At 41.1% G+C, this 21,587-nt stretch overlaps 2 protein-coding genes across 5 annotated transcripts in view; one reads left to right on the forward strand and one right to left on the reverse strand.

Annotated features, from left to right (window-relative positions):
* The window catches only part of LOC118389416 (metal transporter CNNM2-like), a 65,350-nt gene extending 57,630 nt beyond the window's left edge, over window positions 1–7,720 (forward strand). Inside the window, exons 5-8 of one of the 2 annotated variants that reach the window (XM_052527809.1) lie at window positions 64–157; window positions 673–732; window positions 4,245–4,423; window positions 7,444–7,720. In XM_052527809.1, coding sequence (XP_052383769.1) covers window positions 64–157; window positions 673–732; window positions 4,245–4,423; window positions 7,444–7,698 — 588 coding nt within the window. In that variant the 3' untranslated portion in view covers window positions 7,699–7,720. Of the gene's footprint in view, window positions 1–63; window positions 158–672; window positions 733–823; window positions 887–4,244; window positions 4,424–7,443 lie in introns of both variants that reach the window. The other variant, XM_052527808.1, reaches the window with a different exon arrangement.
* A 6,133-nt stretch (window positions 7,721–13,853) lies between these two features.
* The window catches only part of LOC118389417 (cytosolic purine 5'-nucleotidase-like), a 33,379-nt gene continuing 25,645 nt past the window's right edge, over window positions 13,854–21,587 (reverse strand). For all 3 annotated transcript variants that reach the window (XM_052527811.1, XM_052527812.1, XM_052527813.1), the window contains 4 exons: window positions 19,778–19,829; window positions 19,059–19,119; window positions 18,352–18,528; window positions 13,854–17,673 (listed from right to left, as the gene is read on the reverse strand). In XM_052527811.1, the coding sequence (XP_052383771.1) occupies window positions 17,437–17,673; window positions 18,352–18,528; window positions 19,059–19,119; window positions 19,778–19,829 (527 nt within the window). In that variant the 3' untranslated portion in view covers window positions 13,854–17,436. The remainder of the gene's footprint in view (window positions 17,674–18,351; window positions 18,529–19,058; window positions 19,120–19,777; window positions 19,830–21,587) is intronic.

Consider the following 21,587-nt stretch of genomic DNA (forward strand, 5'->3'; position numbering starts at 1 on the left):
ACTTCTCAACTGATCTGAGTCTTCTTCAGACTCTTACGCAGAGTGTGTTGTGCTCCTCTGCAGGGGAAGGTGGAGGTGGAGGCAGGGAAGGAAGGGATGAAGTTTGAAGCAGGAGCGTTCTCCTCCTATGGGATGATGGCTCTCACCACCTCTCCAGGTAAGACATCCTTGTAGACTGACGTCTCAATGGCTGTGTCTAAAATGAGGTCCTATAAATATTCACTGCAGTACACAACACTTTTGTCCAGAACCCTACGTCCCTATATAAAACTACTTTTCTAAAATACTACATTGTAGTCTATAGGAACCTACCATGTATATTTCAGATTTCCCCAATTCCCTCCTACCCATCATCCTTTGGCAGCTACTGAGACAAGGGCTAGGTGCAGGATGACTGGTTTAGAAATAGTAAAGAAACTGTTTATCAGTAATCAAGTGAATTGACTCATATTGAAACAAGGTATGATAAAAAGAAAATTGTGACGCAGCCTCTGTATTTTCTCAGTTCATTCACAAACTTCCAGTCAGGCGCTAGTAGGATCTCAGAGACACCTGCTGGTGAGAGGGCAGAATTACACCCTCCTCATCAAAAAAAGTTGTCACTGTTGTTTGGTTTATGGAACATAGAGCACATGCTTATGAGATTATGTATTTTGTCATATTTTATCACAGACCCTCTTTCAATGTGCTTGGATGGCACGTTGGTTGTTTTTCAGGACACGGTGTACGACGGTAACGTTATACAATTATTTCACTTGTGGGCTTTGGTGATGGATTTTTCCATGTGTGTCTCCTCTCTCTGTCGTCCGTCTCTACTCGCCAGTCCCTCTCTCCCTGTCTCGTACCTTCGTTGTCAGTAGGGCTGAGTCCCTAGCAGGATCTCCAGGTATGGTAGTCCTCTCTTTCCTGTCTGTCTGCTTGCCTGTCTGTCTGTCAACCTGTCTGTCTGCCTGTCTGTCTGTCCGGACAGTCCATCCCCCTATCCCTCTATCTCTCCATCTCTCCTCACATCTAATATGCCTCATCCATCTGTCTATCACCCATTGGGATGAGTGTACACTTCACCTAAGCCTGGTATTTACAGGTATCAAAACTGCATGATGTGTTGTGGACATAGGAATGAATTCTGGACCTGCTGGTCATGAGCTTAAATTCTTTGAGAGCGGGATTCTCTTGTGCCACATAGCAAGAATACTTTGAGCATATTGTTTGTTGCGTGTTTGTGTATTAATATGCATGTCCTACTTACGCTGTCCTTACGTTTGCTTTGCATATTAAATGTTGCTCTGCATGGACGTTTAACAAGGCAGGACTTAACTATTGTTTTGGGCTCTGAAGGATGTCTGTTACTGTGTACTGTGCATGTGAATCGTCCATTCCTGTGCTGTGTGTGTGTGTGTGTGTGTGTGTGTGTGTGTGTGTGTGTGTGTGTGTGTGTGTGTGTGTGTGTGTGTGTGTGTGTGTGTGTGTGTGTGTGTGTGTGTGTGTGTGGTAACCAGTGCCATAACTCAAGCCAGTGAATAGTGTAGTAGGGGCCCCCAGAGTGAGGCATAGCCGCCACTAGAGACAGGCTCCACCCTCTAGCCCCTTAACCCTCTGACTCCATAAACAAGGCTATGAGTTACAGCCCACCGCAGGGCCGCTGACTGCAGCACGCACACACACACACAAGCTGCAAGCACACACACACACATTCTGAAAACATAAACACACACACACACACACACACGGCTCAAGCCTCTGATCCACCCTATGTTTACTAAATTTCCTCCTCCTTCTTTTCCCCCTTGTCCCACTCCACCCTCTTCCACTCTATCCCTCCATCCCCTACCGTCCCCCGTCGGCCCCCGAGAAAGTAGAGTACAAATCTCCCAGGGTTCACTGGGCCTTGGACTACTGCGTGGGTCTGGGGACCACATCCAAACCCAGGATTACATACATTCCAGCCAGAGTAGTGAGCATTAACGCCCCAGTCCTCTGCAAGCCCACGTCTTTTCCACTTTGTTGTGTGGTTTTCCTCTCGTCTGCTTTTTGAGGAGTGGAAAACATAAGCTGAGTTTAATTAAAATAAAGAGAAAGTATTCTAATTTGAGAAGTGTGAAAAAAAAGCGGCATCACTCTAGACCACCGACTCAAAACCTGTGAAGCAAAGCACCCCCCCTACAGTGCCTTGCGAAAGTATTCGGCCCCCTTGAACTTTTCGACCTTTTGCCACATTTCAGGCTTCAAACATAAAGATATAAAACTGTATTTTTTTGTGAAGAATCAACAACAAGTGGGACACAATCATGAAGTGGAACGACATTTATTGGATATCTCAAAAAAATGTAACAAATCAAAAACTGAAAAATTGGGCGTGCAAAATTATTCAGCCTCCTTAAGTTAATACTTTGTAGCGCCACCTTTTGCTGCGATTACAGCTGTAAGTCACTTGGGGTATGTCTCTATCAGTTTTGCACATCGAGAGACTGAAATTTTTTCCCATTCCTCCTTGCAAAACAGCTCGAGCTCAGTGAGGTTGGATGGAGAGCATTTGTGAACAGCAGTTTTCAGTTCTTTCCACAGATTCTCGATTGGATTCAGGTCTGGACTTTGACTTGGCCATTCTAACACCTGGATATGTTTATTTTTTTAACCATTCCATTGTATATTTTGCTTTATGTTTTGGATCATTGTCTTGTTGGAAGACAAATCTCCGTCCCAGTCTCAGGTCTTTTGCAGACTCCATCAGGTTTTCTTCCAGAATGGTCCTGTATTTGGCTCCATCCATCTTCCCATCAATTTTAACCATCTTTCCTGTCCCTGCTGAAGAAAAGCAGGCCCAAACCATGATGCTGCCACCACCATGTTTGACAGTGGGGATGGTGTGTTCAGGGTGTTGCTTTTACGCCAAACATAACGTTTTGCATTGTTGCCAAAAAGTTCAATTTTGGTTTCATCTGACCAGAGCACCTTCTTCCACATGTTTGGTGTGTCTCCCAGGTGGCTTGTGGCAAACTTTAAACAACACTTTTTATGGATATCTTTAAGAAATGGCTTTCTTCTTGCCACTCTTCCATAAAGGCCAGATATGTGCAATATACGACTGATTGTTGTCCTATGGACAGAGTCTCCCACCTCAGCTGTAGATCTCTGCAGTTCATCCAGAGTGATCATGGGCCTCTTGGCTGCATCTCTGATCAATCTTCTCCTTGTATGAGCTGAAAGTTTAGGGGCGGCCAGGTCTTGGTAGATTTGCAGTGGTCTGACACTCCTTCCATTTCAATATTATCGCTTGCACAGTGCTCCTTGGGATGTTTAAAGCTTGGGAAATCTTTTTGTATCCAAATTCAGCTTTAAACTTCTTCACAACAGTATCTCGGACCTGCCTGGTGTGTTCCTTGTTCTTCATGATGCTCTCTGCGCTTTTAACGGACCTCTGAGACTATCACAGTGCAGGTGCATTTATACGGAGACTTGATTACACACAGGTGGATTGTATTTATCATCATTAGTCATTTAGGTCAACATTGGATCATTCAGAGATCCTCACTGAACTTCTGGAGAGGGTTTGCTGCACTGAAAGTAAAGGGGCTAAATAATTTTGCACGCCCAATTTTTCATTTTTTGATTTGTTAAAAAAGTTTGAAATATCCAATAAATGTCGGTCCACTTCATGATTGTGTCCCACTTGTTGTTGATTCTTCACAAAAAAATACAGTTTTATATCTTTATGTTTGAAGCCTGAAATGTGGCAAAAGGTCGCAAAGTTCAAGGGGGCCGAATACCTTCGCAAGGCACTGTATATTAGATTTCCATACATTGCACCAAGGATTCTTGGCCTATATGTTACCTAATCGTTCAATTAAAGAAATAGCTTCTCATTCTGCGTAGAATTCAGTAAATAGATGATGCACAATCAGGTTGTGTAGATGGAGATGAGGTGACAAACATAAATCATACACAGCTATGGCTAGGTCCAGCAGTACAGCTATAACTGATTGTGGATTCCATATACACGGTCTGTGTGACATGTTCTGCTTTTACTCTGTTCTCTATTCTGTTCTCAGATCAGGGCTGGGGTCAATTCCATTTCAATTCCAGGTCTCTTCAATGCTTTTCAATGAGGAAAATGTAGAATTGGATATTGGATTTTGGTTTACTTTCTGAATCGACTTTTATAGACACGGGATCGACCCCAACCTCAGATAGGTATTTTCTGTGAACAGAAGCCAAAAACGTATATTCTTCTCTATCCTGTGCAGAGAACAAGTCCCCCCCGCGGCCGTTTGGCCTGAACCACTCAGACTCCCTGAACCGGAGTGACCGCATCGATGCCATCACACCCACGCTGGGGAGCAGTAACAACCAGCTGAACGCCTTCCTACAGATATACATGCCAGACTACTCTGTCAGGGCTGTGTCTGACCTGCAGTACATCAAGGTGAGAGGATAGTCAGGATGCACACACACACACACACACTGCAGATATACATGCCAGACTACTCTGTCTGGGCTGTGTCTGACCTGCAGTACATCAAGGTGAGAGGATAGTCAGGATTCACACACACACACACACACACACACACACACACACACACACACACACACACACACACACACACACACACACACACACACACACACACACACACACACACACACACACACACACACACACTACACATACAGTTGAAATCAGAAGATTACATACACCTTAGCTAAATACATTTAAACTCAGTTTTTCACAATTTCTGACATTTAATCATAGTAAAAATTCCCTGTATTGGGTCAGTTAGGATCACCACATTATTTTAAGAATGTGAAATGTCAGAATAATAGTAGAGAGAATGATTTCATTCAGCTTTTATTTCTTTCAACACATTCCCAGTGGGTCAGAAGTTTACATACACTCAATTAGTATTTGGTAGCATTGCCTTTAAATTGATCAACTTAGGTCAAATGTTTCAGGTAGCTTTCCACAAGCTTCTCACAATAAGTTGGTTGAATTTTGGCCCATTCCTCCTAACAGAGCTGGTGTAACTGAGTCAGGTTTGTAGGCCTCCTTGCTCGCACACGCTTTTTCAGTCCTGCCCACAAATGTTATATAGGATTGAGGTCAGGGCTTTGTGATGGCCACTCCAATACTTTTACTTTGTTGTCCTTAAGCCATTTTGCCACAACTTTGGAAGCATGCTTGGGGTCATTGTCCATTTGGAAGACCCATTTGCAACCAAGCTTTAACTTCCTGACTGATGTCTTGAGATGTTGCTTCAATATATCCACATCCTTTCCCATCCTCATGATGCCATCCATTTTGTGAAGAGCACCAGGCCCTCCTGCAGCAAAGCATCCCCACAACATGATGCTGCCACCCCCGTGCTTCACGGTTGGGATGGTGTTCTTCGGCTTGCAAGCCTCTCCCTTTTTCCCCCAAACATAAAGATGGTCATTTTGGCCAAACAGTTCTATTTTTGTTTCATCAGACCAGAGGACATTTCTCCAAAAAGTATGATCTTTGTCCCCATGTGCAGTTGCAAACCGCTTTTTATGCCGGTTTTTGAGCAGTGGTTTCTTCCTTGCTGAGTGGCCTTTTAGGTTATGTCGATATAGGATTAATTTTACTGTGGATATAGATACTTTTGTACCTGTTTCCTCCAGCATCTTCACAGGGTCCTTTGCTGTTGTTCTGGGATTGATTTGCACTTTTCGCACCAAAGTACATTCATCTCTAGGAGACAAAACGTGTCTCCTTCCTGAGCGGTATGACAGCTGCGTGGTCCAATGGTGTTTATACTTGCGTACTAATGTTCGTACAGATGAACGTGGTACCTTCAGGCATTTGGAAATAGCTCCCAAGGATGACTTGTGGATGTCTACAATTGTTTTTTCTGAGGTCTTGGCTGATTTCTTTTAATCTTCCCATGATGTCAAGCAAAGAGGCACTGAGTTTGAAGGTAGGCCTTGAAATACATCCACAGGTACACCTCCAATTGACTCAAATTATGTCAATTAGACTATCAGAAGCTTCTAAAGCCATGACATAATTTTCTGGAATTTTCCAAGCTGTTTAAAGGCACAGTCAACTTAGTGTATTTAAACTTCTGACCCACTGGAATTGTGATACAGTGAATTATAAGTTAAATAATCTGTCTGTAACAATTGTTGGAAAAATGTCTTGTGTCATGCACAAAGTAGATGTCCTAAACTATAGTTTGTTTACAAGAAATGTGTGAAGTTGTTGAAAAATGGGTTTAATGACTCTAACCTAAGTGTATGTAAACCTCCGACTTCAGTTGTAGACATGCCTGACTACTCTGTTAAGGCTGTCGGACCTGCAGTATTTCAAGGAGAGTCTATACACACTTCTACACACACGTTTGCACGCACATACTGTACACACACACACACATTTGTGACCAACCGCCTTGATTCGGTCTTATGTAGCAAAATCTGAAATGGTGTTTTTTACATTGGATAAAAGCAGAGACTCAGAGCTACAAAATGGTATATCATACACTGCATTTGAGGAACAATGGGAAAGTAATGTTGCTTTGACAGTTGATAAACTGGTAAATTCACTTTTGAGAAAATCGCCTTTGAATGTTTTGGTACCTACTGGAGAGCTCTTCTTCATTCAGCACCCTTTTAAGCTTTAGCTCCTCCAATCTCTTTATCTGAGCGTTTTGTCCTAACAACAGCAGTCAAGCACCCAAGATAACTGGTTAACAGTTGTCGCAGTGACATTCTATTAAATCAGACACTTGCATAGTGGAGTCTTTTGTTAAGACATGTAGCTAGCTAAACAATGAACCATAATCCAAACTCATGACATTACTACCTTGCATGAATCTGCAGGTAGCTAACCAAGCAGGTTCAATGTTAGCTAAAAAAATGGCTCTGAGATACACTTCCACTTCATGATTGTGTCCCACTTGTTGTTGATTCTTCACAAAAAAATACAGTTTTATATCTTTATGTTTGAAGCCTGAAATGTGGCAAAAGGTCGCAAAGTTCAAGGGGGCCGAATACTTTCGCAAGGCACTGTATATTATGTTCAAATGACTGTCCTGTGAAGTAGTGACCCGCGACATACGCCTAGTTTCCTGAAACGGGTCACATTTGTGTGTCGCTTGTATAACAGTGAAGGTTGAGGTTCAATTGGCTGGCATAGGATCTGTCCAAGTGGGAGGATGTAGATTATGAAAAATAGGGGGCCTAGCATAGAGCCCAGAGGCACACCCTGTGTGAGTTTAGTGAGATATATGTGTCCATTTGGTGAAACATGATTGAAACCAGGAGAAAGTGGATAAGAATGTTCTATTGGAAATGTAGCTATGATATCATTCAAGATGATCATGTAGATATCCACATCTGCCAGTTCAACTGATGCCCAGGGGTGCAATTTAATATCCTGTAATATCATATAACCTGATATCATGTAACTGCATTATCCTCCCGCAGGTGACCCGGCAGCAGTACCAGAACGCCCTGATGGCGTCGCGCATGGATAAGACGCCCCAGTCGATGGACAGCGAGTTCACCAAGATCGAATTGACTCTGACCACTGAGCTCCACGATGGTGGAGGGGGAGGCGTCCTGGAGACGCCAGCTATGGCCCACCACGAGACAGTCGGCCTGCTCAACCTCAACACACAGCCCCAGAACTGTCTGGCCCACAGGGTCAACCACACTGCACACAATGAGGGACCCATCTAGCCCACACTGGGGTGGTGGGGACAGGGGGAGAGGAGGGAGGATGGGTCTGGGGACAGGGGGAGAGGAGGGGTCTGGGGACAGGGGGAGAGGAGGGAGGAGAGATGGTGTTAGTACCCTCTGGGCCAGGGCCTGGGCCTAATCCCCCAACATCCAAGGACCTCTAACCCCTACCCACCACCCCCTTATGGATTGAAGACCCTGTAGGAATTGAGGGGAATGACCTCTAACCCCTACCCACCACCCCCTTATGGATTGAAGACCCTGGAGGAATTGAGGGGAAGGACCTCTAATCCCTACCCACCACCCCCTTATGGATGGAAGACCCTGGAGGATTTGAGGGGAAGGGGGCTACGTAGATGTGTATTCTGAGCCCCAGCCTGAACCTCTACTCTCTACCCTCCACCATCCCTGTCTGATTCCACAGCCTGGAACAGAATACCCTTTGGGGTAATGGGGAAGGGGGCTAAAGGGATAGCACTCTGGGCCCTCACCCACATCACACACCTCTAGAATATCCTGTTAGGGTGGGCTTGGACCGTCCTCGGCCAATCCATCCTCTTAAATACCCGGTAACCTGGTATTCCAGTAGCTCGGAAAGATGGACAACAGTGTGCATGCCCCCCACCCCATTCCCCTGTCCGCACACAAACACTTACACATAAGTACACACACTTTCCAGTCTGTTCTTGTTCAGGGATTGTCAGAGTGACTGTAGTACTACTTTAGTACTACTGTAGTACTACTAGTACTACTACATCGAAGGACTCAAACGGACGCAGACAAAATGGTTAGTCAAAGACTGTAACCAAATACCGCTTTGAAGGAAACCATGGAACCATGAACCAAGAATGTTTTTGTGCATTTATTTATTATATATGTGTATATATGTATGTGTGGAGAAGATATGACATATACCGGCGCACAAACATGCATGGGCATGTAGATGTTTGTGTGTGTATATGTGATATTGAAATACATGCTACATATATTTATATATATATATAAGATGATTATATATATATATATATGCTCATACAAGTACCAGTCAAACGTTTGGACACACCTACTCATTCAAGGGTTTATCTTTATTTTTACTATTTTATGAAATATATTTTGATTTGTTTAACACTTTTTTGGTTACTACATGATTCCATTTCATAGTTTTGATGTCTTCACTATTATTCTACAATGTTGAAAATAGTCAAAATGAAGAAAAAACCTTGAATGAGTAGGTGTGTCCAAACTTTGGACTGGTACTGTATTACAGATCTTGTTATTTTTACTATTCTTCTCAATCAGGCTCATGGTACCGTATCTTTTCACCTTCTTAAAATCACACTATTGCCTTTTTAAAAAATCATCTTAATTATTTTAACAAAGTGCAATGGGGAAAAAACAGTATATTTAAGAGATGATTATGAATAAAAATATCACTTTATTGTAAATTGAGACAGATATATTTGTATGTTTGTATGCACCGTATGTATGTGTGGGTTTTGGTTCAAAGATGCTGAGTTGCAACCGTCCACAAGCAAAACCCGTCCCTAAGCCAGTTTCTTTTCCTATTATGGCCGATGTACGATCAGAAGCCCTTTGACCTCATTATATTGCTGTTTGATATGGAGGTTATCCAGACTTTAGTTAACAGACTTAAATCAGACTTAATAATAGAATCCAGACAAGTCTTAGGTCTGTGGTTAAGGAGTGGGACCCGGGATGTATTGACATTGAAAAGTGCTAACTTGGCACTTATGAACGCATGTGTCTTTTATTATTAATAATCAAACGTGATCATTGGCCAGTATTAATGACCTCATCTAACATGTTGAGCATCATGAACTTCACAAAAGCAACCTCGACATTAAACTATTGTCCATGAATGACCCTCTTGTATGGCACAGCACTCTCCTTTCCACTGTGTGTGTGTTGTGTGGCATGTTAAAGTATGTTCAGTCTCCTTCAGCTCATGTTGAGCTTAGAGTGTAAGCTTTATTCAATCAAACTTGTTAACTGGGTTTTGGGGTTAAAGGCAGACTATGCATTATGAAATACACTGAGTGTACAAAACATTAGGAACACCTTCCAGTCATTTTGAGTTGCACCTTCACTTTCGCCCTCAGAACAGCCTCGATTGGTCAGGCCACGGACTCTACAATGTGTCGAAAGCTTTCCACAGGAATGCTGACCCATGTTGACTCCAATGCTTCCCACAGTTGTGTCAACTTGCCTGGATGTCCTTTGGGTGGTGGACCATTCTTGATACACACGGGAAACTGTTGAGTGTGAAAAACCTAGCAGCGTTACAGTTCTTGACACAAACCAGTGCGCCTGGCACCTACTACCATACACCGTTGGAAGGCACTTAATCTTTTGAGTTGCCCATTCACCCACTGAATGACACACATACACAATCAATGTCTCAATTATCTCAAGGCTTAAAAAGCATTCTTTAACTTGTCTCCTCCCCTTCATCTACACTGATTTAAAGTGGATTTAACAAGTGAAATCAATAAGGGATCATAGCTTTCACCTAGGATCACCTGGTCAGTCTATGCCATGGAAAGAGCAGGTGTTCTTAATGTTTTGTCCACTCTGTGTGTAGCATACACAGTGTGGCAACATCCGGCTTAAATAAATTGACACCAACAAAACTGAAATTGACTATTGCATTGTGGGAGGGTGCAAATTCGAAAGAGCCAATAGTGGGGAGCCTTGGCAGATTCAAATGTTCTCGTTGTTGTTGTCAGTAAGCAGGATGTCGCCCTGCTGTGAATGATGTCATTTTTTGCGGTGTACCTTTGAGATTAAGGTACCATTCTTCTTGCAGTGTGAGAATGTAATGAAAAACAATGTTTACTGTGTGAAACAAAAATAATAATGCTTCAAACATGCTCTCTTTCAGTGCAAGAAGAATGTTTTTTTCCCAACAATGCCCCAATCATTTGGTTAGCGAGTTTAATCGAATAGTGTGGGCTTGAACTGAAACCTTTTTTTAATTTAACCTTTATTTAACTAGGAAAGTCAGTTAAGAACAAATTCTTATTTACAATGACGGCCTACAGAGGAACAGTGCCTTGTTCAGGGGCAGCACGACAGATTTTTTTTTACCTTGCCAGCTCGGGGATTCGATCCAGCAACCTTTCAGTTACTGGCCCAACGCTCTAACCACTACCTGTCACCCCAAGCTTGTTGATGTTATACACCCTTTAACTTGGTCACTGTTGGAGATGAACAGAAATGGTTGTTTTTCTGTGACTGACTGATCTTTTTTGTAAGGCTCAAGTTCATACCAACTTAAAACACTTTAAAGTGAGAAAAATTGCCAAATTAAACACTTAAGTGCTTGTTTTCACATGCTAGTTTTACACCTTTGTAATCTAATAATAATTAATTGAATGAACATGTGCCACTGAAGCTAAAAAAACCTTAACATTAAAATGATTACTATTGTTATTATTATTATTTATTGTAAAGAGCAAAACATTCCCTTTGCTGGTTACTATAGATGCTAGTTCTTTGAATTGTGATGACTTGAATCTTAGCAATGCATAGTTTGGGGGAAATTGAGGAAAATATGAAATCTCACCATTGATGTACTGTATTGAATGTACGCAATTACAGTATTAGAACTACTAATGTGTTTTCTGTATCTTAGCCACACATATGTTGTATATTTCTTATCACAATTCTCCTATAAGCCTGTAAACAAATTATTCTGTTTTTCTTTGTGGTGGACCATTCTGTATTTTGTTATCATTTGTCTCTTGGGAAATATGTATGAACAACCAAGCCAGGGTTGGGGTGTATGCCTTCTGTTGAGTATATTAACTTCAAGTGTAAACTTATTTCTAGGGTAATGTAATGTTGAGTTTACTTTTTCTTTGTATCAGTTTGTATATAAATGGTTTTATATGAATCAAAGCTGAACTTAAAGTAGAAGTCCAAAAATAACTCTCCTATCCTAAATCTCTGTAGACGCAGCATCTTAACGTAAAGCATGTTGACGCAGTTTGTAGTCATCCTAGATAGTTGTAATATCTGCTCGCTAAAGCAAAGATATTCATTGCAGAATGTAGCTCCAAGTATGAGCGTGCAATTGCAACTTTTAACCACTGGTCGTCGCCATTTCTCTTCGTGTCACAGTATTCCCAAATTACTGGGAGCATAAACAACTTCTAAAAAAACACATGGGTTGGCAATCTTCCCACATACACCAAGGGGCTTCCGTTTCAAAATGACCAGACTATGGAAGAGATTAATAACACTGACCAGATATTGTTGTTTTACTTGTGAGTGTTCCTATGCATCAGGTGAACTCTGCTCTGCAAGGACAATCATTCCAGAGATAAGCGACGATGATGATGATATAACAAGACTGTATTTGTACTTTACCATCTATACTTTGATCACTGCTGTATTTAATACACTTATACAAGAAAAAAATAGGTATCTCCTTCAAAATAAAAGTCCTTCACATGCAGATGAGGGTTTTTCACATGTCAGAATTTTGAAAATAACATATATGACTATCCAACGTAGTCTTGTGTTGTTTTTTTTAGCCTGGTTGTGACCTATATCTTGACCCATGTGGTCTTTACCCCTGCTTCCTGAACATTCACAGGAAAATAAACACCTGAAAAAAGAGATTCCTCTCTCTTTCTATTGCTCTCTCTCTCTCTTTTCCCCCTCTTTCTCTGAGGACTTTCTCCGCTCTAAAGATAAGACACACATCACCAATGAATGACTACAGTATTTGTCAAGACACTTTTAGATCCGTAGAAAAATACTTCACTCCATTCTATCATTATATGTGTCATATCGGACCACGTTTATCCTCATGCTGCTATGTATATGTGCCTGTCCACATGTTTGATACTCAACACGGCAAAAGCATTCCCATATTCTGCTCTGGTTGGTGTTGGTGGTACAATAAAAAGTGAATTATTAACAGAATGTGTATTAGTGATGGAATATGTTATTTTTCCCCTCAACACAAAGGTGCTCAGATTAAAGAGAGGCAGTTCAGAACATTGTATGGAGGCAATTTCAAGGACAGAATGATCTATTGCAAAGATGATTTACCCTTCTGTTAAAATGACATTTTCAGTCGCAGGTTTGTTTTGTCTTCCTGAAAAGTATTGAAGGCTGGAAAAACGTAACCGTTTCCCAAAAAATACTCATAAAAATGCCTTTAAAAAAGTCGTCCCAAGTCTGTATCAAATATTTCCATGTTTTAATTTACCTGCTATTCTTGATTTGTGTTAAAACCATTGCGGTAGAGCATTGCTGCATTATAAGCAAAAGTTGCTGAGTCAAAGAAATGCAGCTGATGCTGCTGCAAATATTACTCCTTGACCTTTCATGTTAGTGTACACAGATCTGCCAAACGCATTGACGAGGTTGTGGACATTTAACCCTTGGATCAAAGCATTAGGAGATTTACATGTATTCATGACTTTTTTCCCACTATACTGTATACATTTCCCGTTGTGTAGCCTAAGTACATCTGTTAACTGGAACCACACAGATGTTTGCATTGTAGTAAGTCTCAATGTACTCACAGTATGTAATAGAAATGCCATCAGTTTTTAAATGTTATTACATAGTGAAACATGAATGGGGATTTGGTGCTTGCTCAGAGAAACTCCTCATTTTAGCTGGATTTGGGATTATTGGATATGTTTTATTGTGTAGTTAAATATAATTATTTTAAAAAATCTGGGACGTTTATATTTCCCAACTTTGACAGGACTTCTATTCTTGAATCATGTTTTGAGTTGCCTTTTGGACACCCAAATGTCACCCTTTTAAACTGTGAGGGGGAGGTGAAATGACAAATGTAATTCCCCACCATTTTCTTGATTTCTTGTCACCAGAGGGATGGGAGAGGAGAATTCTAGGCAAGTGCCCTGAAGTTCATTAGATATAAAAAGCTATGCAAGCTATATATTTTCATTCACAATTCATTGTAGAACATTTACTTTAACACATTACTGGATATATTAAGTCATTTCTGTATGAAAGAATGTTTATGTATGATTATAAGAATTATACTTGCATACAATCAAATACTTGTTTGACTTAAACATTTTAAAACTATAGTTTTGCAAGAAGAACAAGAAGCAACAGGAGACAGTACACACACACCCAGTAACTTATTATGGAAAATTAGCTTTTATTGTACATATGTCATTTCCCCAATGGACACATTATATAATAACTCTGGAAACAAAACGCTCTGAGGAACATCCAAGTAAACGCACGAAACAAAGAAGTGAATGCGTGATAGTTGTCACGCTCGGTCTGCAATTGTTGAAATTTTGTTTAAATGGACAAATTGTATAAATGGATGGTGGCATTAACCTGTTCGCCATGTTTAGCTCGCTCAGACATACTCACGGAAGCCGTTATAGTAAAAAAACATGTCTGAAACCAGAAAAATGTCAAAAACAAAGAAAAAAAATAAAGAATTTAAGGAACATTTCTTCCACATGGAAATGCATATATAATATACAACGTTGTAAACTAAGAATCTGAAAACACTGGTTAGAAAAAACAAATAAACAGCAAAACCAAGGTGTTGTTGAGTAAGGTGCCATGTCTGATGCACGGTAAATACATGCTCTTCAACATCACCTATTGTTCAGCATATCGGTCTGCAAGGCTATTATTATTATTATTATTATTATTATTATTAAGTGTACAATTGTTACTACACAGATGACCTTCTAGAACATGTGGCCAGACGGACATGTTTTCTTTTCGCTCCACATATCAGTTGTAGCCATACAGTTATCAAACTTTGACGTAAGCCATTTGCTTGCATTGACCAGCCTTTTAGTAAGTTAGTTTACACGTATAATGCACTGTACTGAGTCATTGCATAGAAAATAAATGTATTGTAAAGTGTTTTGATAGAAAAGGACTTCAAATGTTCCTCCCAACGACCAAGCTTTATTAGGAATTCTTCAGTAACGAGACCAAAACAATGACTAACCAACCAGGTGAAGAACACAGATGCCTCAGGTGTTTCTGTGGTATTTCCAGTTAAATCAATTCTTAAAAAGATACTTTTTTTTTCAGAGAGTAATAAAATATTGAACCACTATATATTTGCTCTGTAACAAATTTAGTAAGAGTAGAATCTGTTTTAAAGATCCCCAGTTGAACCCACATTCCCCTTTTTACTACACCAGGTTACAAACAGAGACCTGCTATTGGTCTTCCCTTCATCAGCTCAAATCAACAGGCCAATCGAAACCTCTAGCTACACAACTACGTGCCTTAGAAATAAAACGATGCACATGTTTTACATAGCATACACATATGCAGTTTTCCTGCCCTCCGCACTGCATACCATCTGGGTCATGTTCATTAGGACACACAACTGAACATGTTAAGCATTCCCGTAGCTAAACAGGGAAGTTTAATATTAAGCAAAATCGGTAATATTTTCCAGTAACATTTTTTTTTAAGTATCTCAACGTTTCAGTGGAATTGTGGGCCTAATCAACAATTGCGAGATTTCCACCTTTTTAAAAGGTTTGCTCATGTTCGGAGACAGCAAATGCAACCCTGGTGGGAAATACCAGGTGCTTCTTTGCATCATTCAGTGTTTTTTTACCCCTAAGTGATCCAACAAACTCCAGAATACTGTAGCTATAGTCCTTTATACATCTTCCTGCTAGGGTGAGTCTACAACCTATTCCCATCAGTCAGGAGGGCGCCCCTTGTCCTTTTCCCAGGCCCAACCTAACCTCTCTGGGGGTGGTCAGACACTAACGCCCCCTCGCCGAGGCGTTGGTTTCTTGTCTGGTGCCCGTGCATTCTCAAGGCCTACACAGTGTCACACGTCACAGCACCCAGGCTGACCTAGTTTTCCTTTTTCAATATCAAGGCCTCCTGTACATCAGACCTGGGTTCAAATACGATTCAAAATCATTTCATATACTTTATTGGGGCTTGACTGAGCTTGCCTGGAGCAATGGAACCAGAAAAATGTTCACAAATGTTCAACTCTGCCCACCTGGCACTCCAAGCAGGCTGAAGTATTTGAAACATTTTAAATAGTACTTGAACCCAGGTCTGTTCCTATAACATACTGTACTCTTTATGTTAACTGCAAAGAATTACTAGGAAACACCCGACCATAATTATCACACATGGAATATGAGGGTTTGGTTAGGTAGGGGTGAATGACAGTTCTAACTAAAGCGGTTCTATGCAATGAAAAATACAACTGTAACAATGTAATAATCAAGAGAACAGGAAAACTACTACTGCATGTTAGTTGCACATAGTGTAACAATGTTGCAGGTTTCGATATCTCATATCATCCTACAGGAGAACAAAAAAAAATGTAATGGTATTTTGCATGATGAATGTCTTGCTTTTTACAGTATCATGTATGAGAACAGTAATACTGGGTCACAGCCTCTCAATAGCATTAGGCCTATGTGACCGTCCACAGTTGCCATAGACCCCATCTGTACAGAGGCAGCATAATCGATACCCTGTACGCACGGTTGCCTAGAAACAACATTTCATGCATTTCAAAACGTCAGTTGAAATTAACCACACAGAATCACAGATTACATTATGTGCACCATACCTTAAATAGACAGCATGTTTCATGGCATATCGAGCTAATATTGACAATCAGTTACCCACAATCAGACTTGTGCTTTGTGTAACCCAAAACATACACCACACTGTTCTTTAGTACAATTATGGATGCCTTGGTTACAGTCGCTCAGGACGACACAAACTCGACTTTTGATTGGCCAAGGCCGGACACACACACAAGCTGTGTTATGCAGGGTCACGACGGGAGGAATTATACTGCAAAAAAAATGACCAAAATAACAACCAGTGAGAAATACATTTTTTGGACCATGTTTTTGGATTGCCGTGCTGCTCGATACGCATCACCAGTACAGCAAAAGGCTAGAACACTTTCATTCATTTCAAAAGGAGAACAGCAAAACAGTATATAGAGTTTATATACAGTACTGTACATACTGTTTGGCAAAGGCTATTCCATCTTCAAACTACAGTATGGTGCCTGCATTATGGTAGACTATGTAAACTCACACAGGGAATTATTCTCTATGACCAGACACTAAGGTCAGTACAGAGAAAAGTAGTGTTCGTAATATTTGCTTCTTGTGTGTATTCATGTATATTTGTCTGCTACAACATCCTATGCCGTAAAAACTGTTTTAGCTCCAACTTAAAAATAAAAAATAACAATTTTTTAAAAATTTAAATTTGCCAACTTCAAGTCAACCTTTTCCCATTTCATCATAAAAATCCATAGAAAAAAACAACAAGCATTGAAAACGTAAAACTTGAAAAGGGGTTGGCACGGGGGCAACGTTTTTGGAGAACCGAGCAGCAACTGGTACTGTAGTAACATACAGTTGACTGATCTGATTCATAAAACCTTAATATCCTGATACATCTCTAGTATAAAACGTAGCTTCATTTCTCTCTATATAAATCTCCTATAGATACACTACACTGGCCATATCCCCTCCTCCCTCATTCCAATGTATCCTACATTGACTTTTACTGTGGACTATTATAGTTTATATCTTCCTAGAAGTATTTATACTCTAAAACCCCCTTAGGGAAACATCAGGAAGGAATCAAGACGGTTTTTCACTCCTCTCTCTCTTCCTCCTCCTAGGAAGGAATCAAGCCTGGTTCGGGTCACGCCATCACACCTCCTCCCATCTACTCTTCCTCCTCCTCATCGTCGTCTTCATCGTGGCAGTGGGTGATCTCCTGGGGGGTCTGGGGGAACATGTTGGGGGGTTTGATCTCACTGATGGACCGGGTCAGCTGGCTGCGGTTCTTGTTGCTACAGCTCTCCAGGTCCTTGCTCTCAGTGCAGTGGCGGTTGCGCGTGGCCAGGGGGGACTCGGTGTCCGTGTCGATGTGTGCGTGCTCCACCGTTGACTCATGGGGCATCTGGGAGGGGAGAGAGAGAGAGACAGAGACAGAGACAGAGACAGAGACAGAGAGAGAGAAACAGACACAGAGACAGAGACAGAGACAGAGAGAGAGAAAGAGAGAGAGAAACAGAGAGAGAGCGTGAGAGAAGGTGAGGAGAGACGCTACTACCAAAGTCAACTCGGAGCACTTCCAGTTGGCTAGCAGCTAGTAAAGAGAGCTTCAGCTCACCAATACGTAATATAATAATGTTATTACCATGCGTTTAACTTGTTACACAGAATATTGATCACTGTGTGTATGTGATGTGCATGTTTCAGATAATATGTTTGGTAAAGACATTTGTATTGAATTGAAATGAGAAGATAACTCATACGTACCAACTCTAATGCAAATGTCACTCTGCCTGTCAGTGTTTCAGCTAGATGGGTGCCAGACTATGTAAGGGTTCAGTCTAAGTTAAGAGTCAAGTACTGTATATTCTTTATTAAACTAGCTGGAAATGTTAATTCATGTGCATCTATATTTTTAACCATCCAATTTCTAACAATTACAGTGTTCCAATTAGCAAAAGAAAGGGCTGTATCTTACACTATTGTCTTTGTAACATTTTATTCCGTAAATGCTGCATTTCTCCCTTTTTACCCGTAAACTGTTAACAGGAATCAACAGAAGGAATTGAATAGAGTGTCTCACCAGTACGTGAGCAGCTCTGAACAGGTAGCTGAAGGGATAGTACAGGAGGTTGATGAAGGAGGCAGCGTACAGGTCAGCATAGCGCATCACCTGAGAGGCAAACAGAGTCTGTCTGGAGCCAGACCTGAACAGACTACCCATCATGCCGTAGCACATGTCCATGTCATGGGTCACTTTCTGGGGAGGGGAGAAGAACACTGGGTTTAGATACTCAGCCCGAAAAGACCCTCTGAAAATATTTCAAGCTCCGACGGAAGAACGTGATGACCATTGTCAAACATGTTTTCATGTTTGGTATTGTGCTCTTGTGTTACGTGTACATGCTGACTACTTCCTACTTCCTGCTGACTACATCCTACTGACTACATCCTACTGACTACATCCTACTGACCTCTTGCCAGGTCCCCTTCTAAAAAAAGAGGTTTCTAACATCCAAGGGTATTTTCCTGGTTAAATATAAAATTCCTTGAGGACAATGGAAATTCAGCGACTTGTGTTCCGGTATATCCAAGCCTTCGATGGGACGGGAGGAGGATCGTAGCGTATTTTCAGGAGTTTACTTAGGGGTTGTAAGACCATGTAAGTCCACAAGTTGGGAATGATTTGGTTTGAAGACTAAACTGAAGCCTGTAACTATTCAGGGACACATGTGGACGTATTGAATAATGTTTCTGTAGTCGCTATGGAAACATGTGTAGAATCTGTACCTTGACCCTTCTCTGGAGAGCACTGATGTCAGGTCTCTCATTACTACTGCTGTCCAGATGCCTGGAGAGATAGAGATAATGGGTTAGAGAGGGCAAAGAGGTAGAGAGATAATGGGTTAGAGAGGGCAAAGAGGTAGAGAGATAATGGGTTAGAGAGGGCAAAGAGGTAGAGAGATAATGGGTTAGAGAGGGCAAAGAGGTAGAGAGATAATGGGTTAGAGAGGGCAAAGAGGTAGAGAGATAATGGGTTAGAGAGGGCAAAGAGGTAGAGAGATAATGGGTTAGAGAGGGCAAAGAGGTAGAGAGATAATGGGTTAGAGAGGGCAAAGAGGTAGAGAGATAATGGGTTAGAGAGGGCAAAGAGGTAGAGAGATAATGGGTTAGAGAGGGCAAAGAGGTAGAGAGATAATGGGTTAGAAAGGGCAAAGAGGTAGAGAGATAATGGGTTAGAGAGGGCAAAGAGGTAGAGAGATAATGGGTTAGAGAGGTCAAAGAGGTAGAGAAGAAGGGGATTGGAAGAGAGAGAGTGAAGACAGTGCTAGTCACTATTATAAAGAGCAAGAAGGAAGGGGACAGACCTACATAGATAGACTGTTTCTAAATGGGCTGAAGTCTGACTGAAGCCAGTTATCATCAGACCGATGGGGCAAACCCTGCAGACTTTGGCCCAAGGGCGACACACACACACACACACAGGGAGCCAACAGTGCAGTACTCACTTGTAGAGCTCTGCCAAGAAAATGTCCAGGCCCTGCAATTCCTCGAATAACGCTGTAAGACAGAAGAGGAAAAGGAGGCCAGGGTAAGTCTCAGTCACAACATCCCTTTCTCTCCTCCTCCCTTAAATTCAGCGGTGGAGAAAGTACAGATAAGTAGTACTTTAAAGTATTTTTACTTAAAGTACTTTACACCACTGCCCTTAATCACAGGTGTTGACAAACTTGTTCCATCTGTTGCTTTTTCACTCTCCCCCTCCATCTTCCCTTCTCATTCCCCCTCTCCCTGGCACGCTGTCACTCAAAGGCCGTTGAGAGGTGTACGAGGGCATTTTACAGCTACAATGACACGTCACAGTTATATTTGTGTATGTGTGCGTGTGTGTGCCTGTGCATGAATGTGTGTGTGTGTGCCTGTGCATGAATGTGTGTGTGTGTGTGTGTGTGTGTGTGTGTGTGTCACTGCTATAATATAACACCCCTTGACTAATTAATACCCCTTGACTTTTTCCACATGTTGTTGTGTTACAGCCTGAATTTAAAATGGATTAAATTGAGATTGTGTGTCACTGGCCTACACATAATTTCCTATAAATGTCAAAGTGGAATTATGTTACGACATTTTTACAAATTAATTAAAAATGAAAAGAGTTGAGAAGTACTCCACCGCTTTCTTATGGCAAGCCTAAATAAGTTAAGGTCCCTCAGTCGACAGTGAATTTCAAACACAGATTCAACCACAAAGACCAGGGAGGTTTTCCAATGCTTCATAAAGAAGGGCACCTATTGGTAGATGGGTAAAAATGAAAAAGCAGACATTGAATATCCCGTTGAGCATGGTGAAACTATTAAATTACACGTTGGATGGTGTAACAATTCACCCAGTCACTACAAAGATACAGGTCCTTCCTAACTCAGTTGTCAGAGAGGAAGGAAACCGCTCAGGGATTTCACCACGGCTTTAAAACAGTTACAGAGTTTAATGGCTGTGATAGGAGAAAACTGAGGATGGATCAATAACTGTGCAGTTACTCCACAATTCTAACAAATGACAGAGTGAAAAGGAAGCCTGTACAGAACAAAAAAAAATATTTAAAAAATATGCATCCTGTTTGCAATAAGGCACGAAACTAAAACGGCAAGAAATAATACTGCAAGAAATGTGGCAAAGAAATTAACTTTATGCCCTGAATACAAAGTGTTACGTTTGGGGCAAATCCAACACAACACTTTGCCGAGGACCACTCTTCGTATTTTCAAGCATGGTGGTGGCTGCATCCTGTTATGGGTATGCTTGTCATCGGCAAGGACTAGGAAGTTTTGTTTAGCAGAAGAATAAATTGAATAAAGCTAAGCACAGGCAAAATCCTAGAGGAAAACCTTGTTCAGTCTGCTTTCCAACAGACACTGGGAGACAAATTCACCTTTCAGCAAGGCAATAATCTAAAACAAGGCCAAATATACACTGGGGTTGCTTACCAAGATGACATTGAATGTTCCTGAGTGGCCAAGTTACAGTTTTGACTTGAAGATCTATGACAAGACTTAAAAATGGTTGTCTATCAATGATCAACAACCAATTTAAACAAGAGTTTAAAGAATTTAAAAAATAATAAATGTGAAAATATTGTACAACCCAGGTGTGCAAAGCTCTTAGAAACTTACCCAGAAAGACTCACGGCTGTAATCACTGCCTAAGATGATTCTAACATGTATTGACTCAGGGGTGTGAATACTTATGTAAATTAGATATTTCATTTTCAATAAAACACAAAAATGTTTTCACTTTGTCATTATGGGGCTTTGTGTGTAG

This window comes from Oncorhynchus keta, chromosome 10, assembly GCF_023373465.1.
Source record: "Oncorhynchus keta strain PuntledgeMale-10-30-2019 chromosome 10, Oket_V2, whole genome shotgun sequence".
Classification (NCBI taxonomy): domain Eukaryota; kingdom Metazoa; phylum Chordata; class Actinopteri; order Salmoniformes; family Salmonidae; genus Oncorhynchus; species Oncorhynchus keta.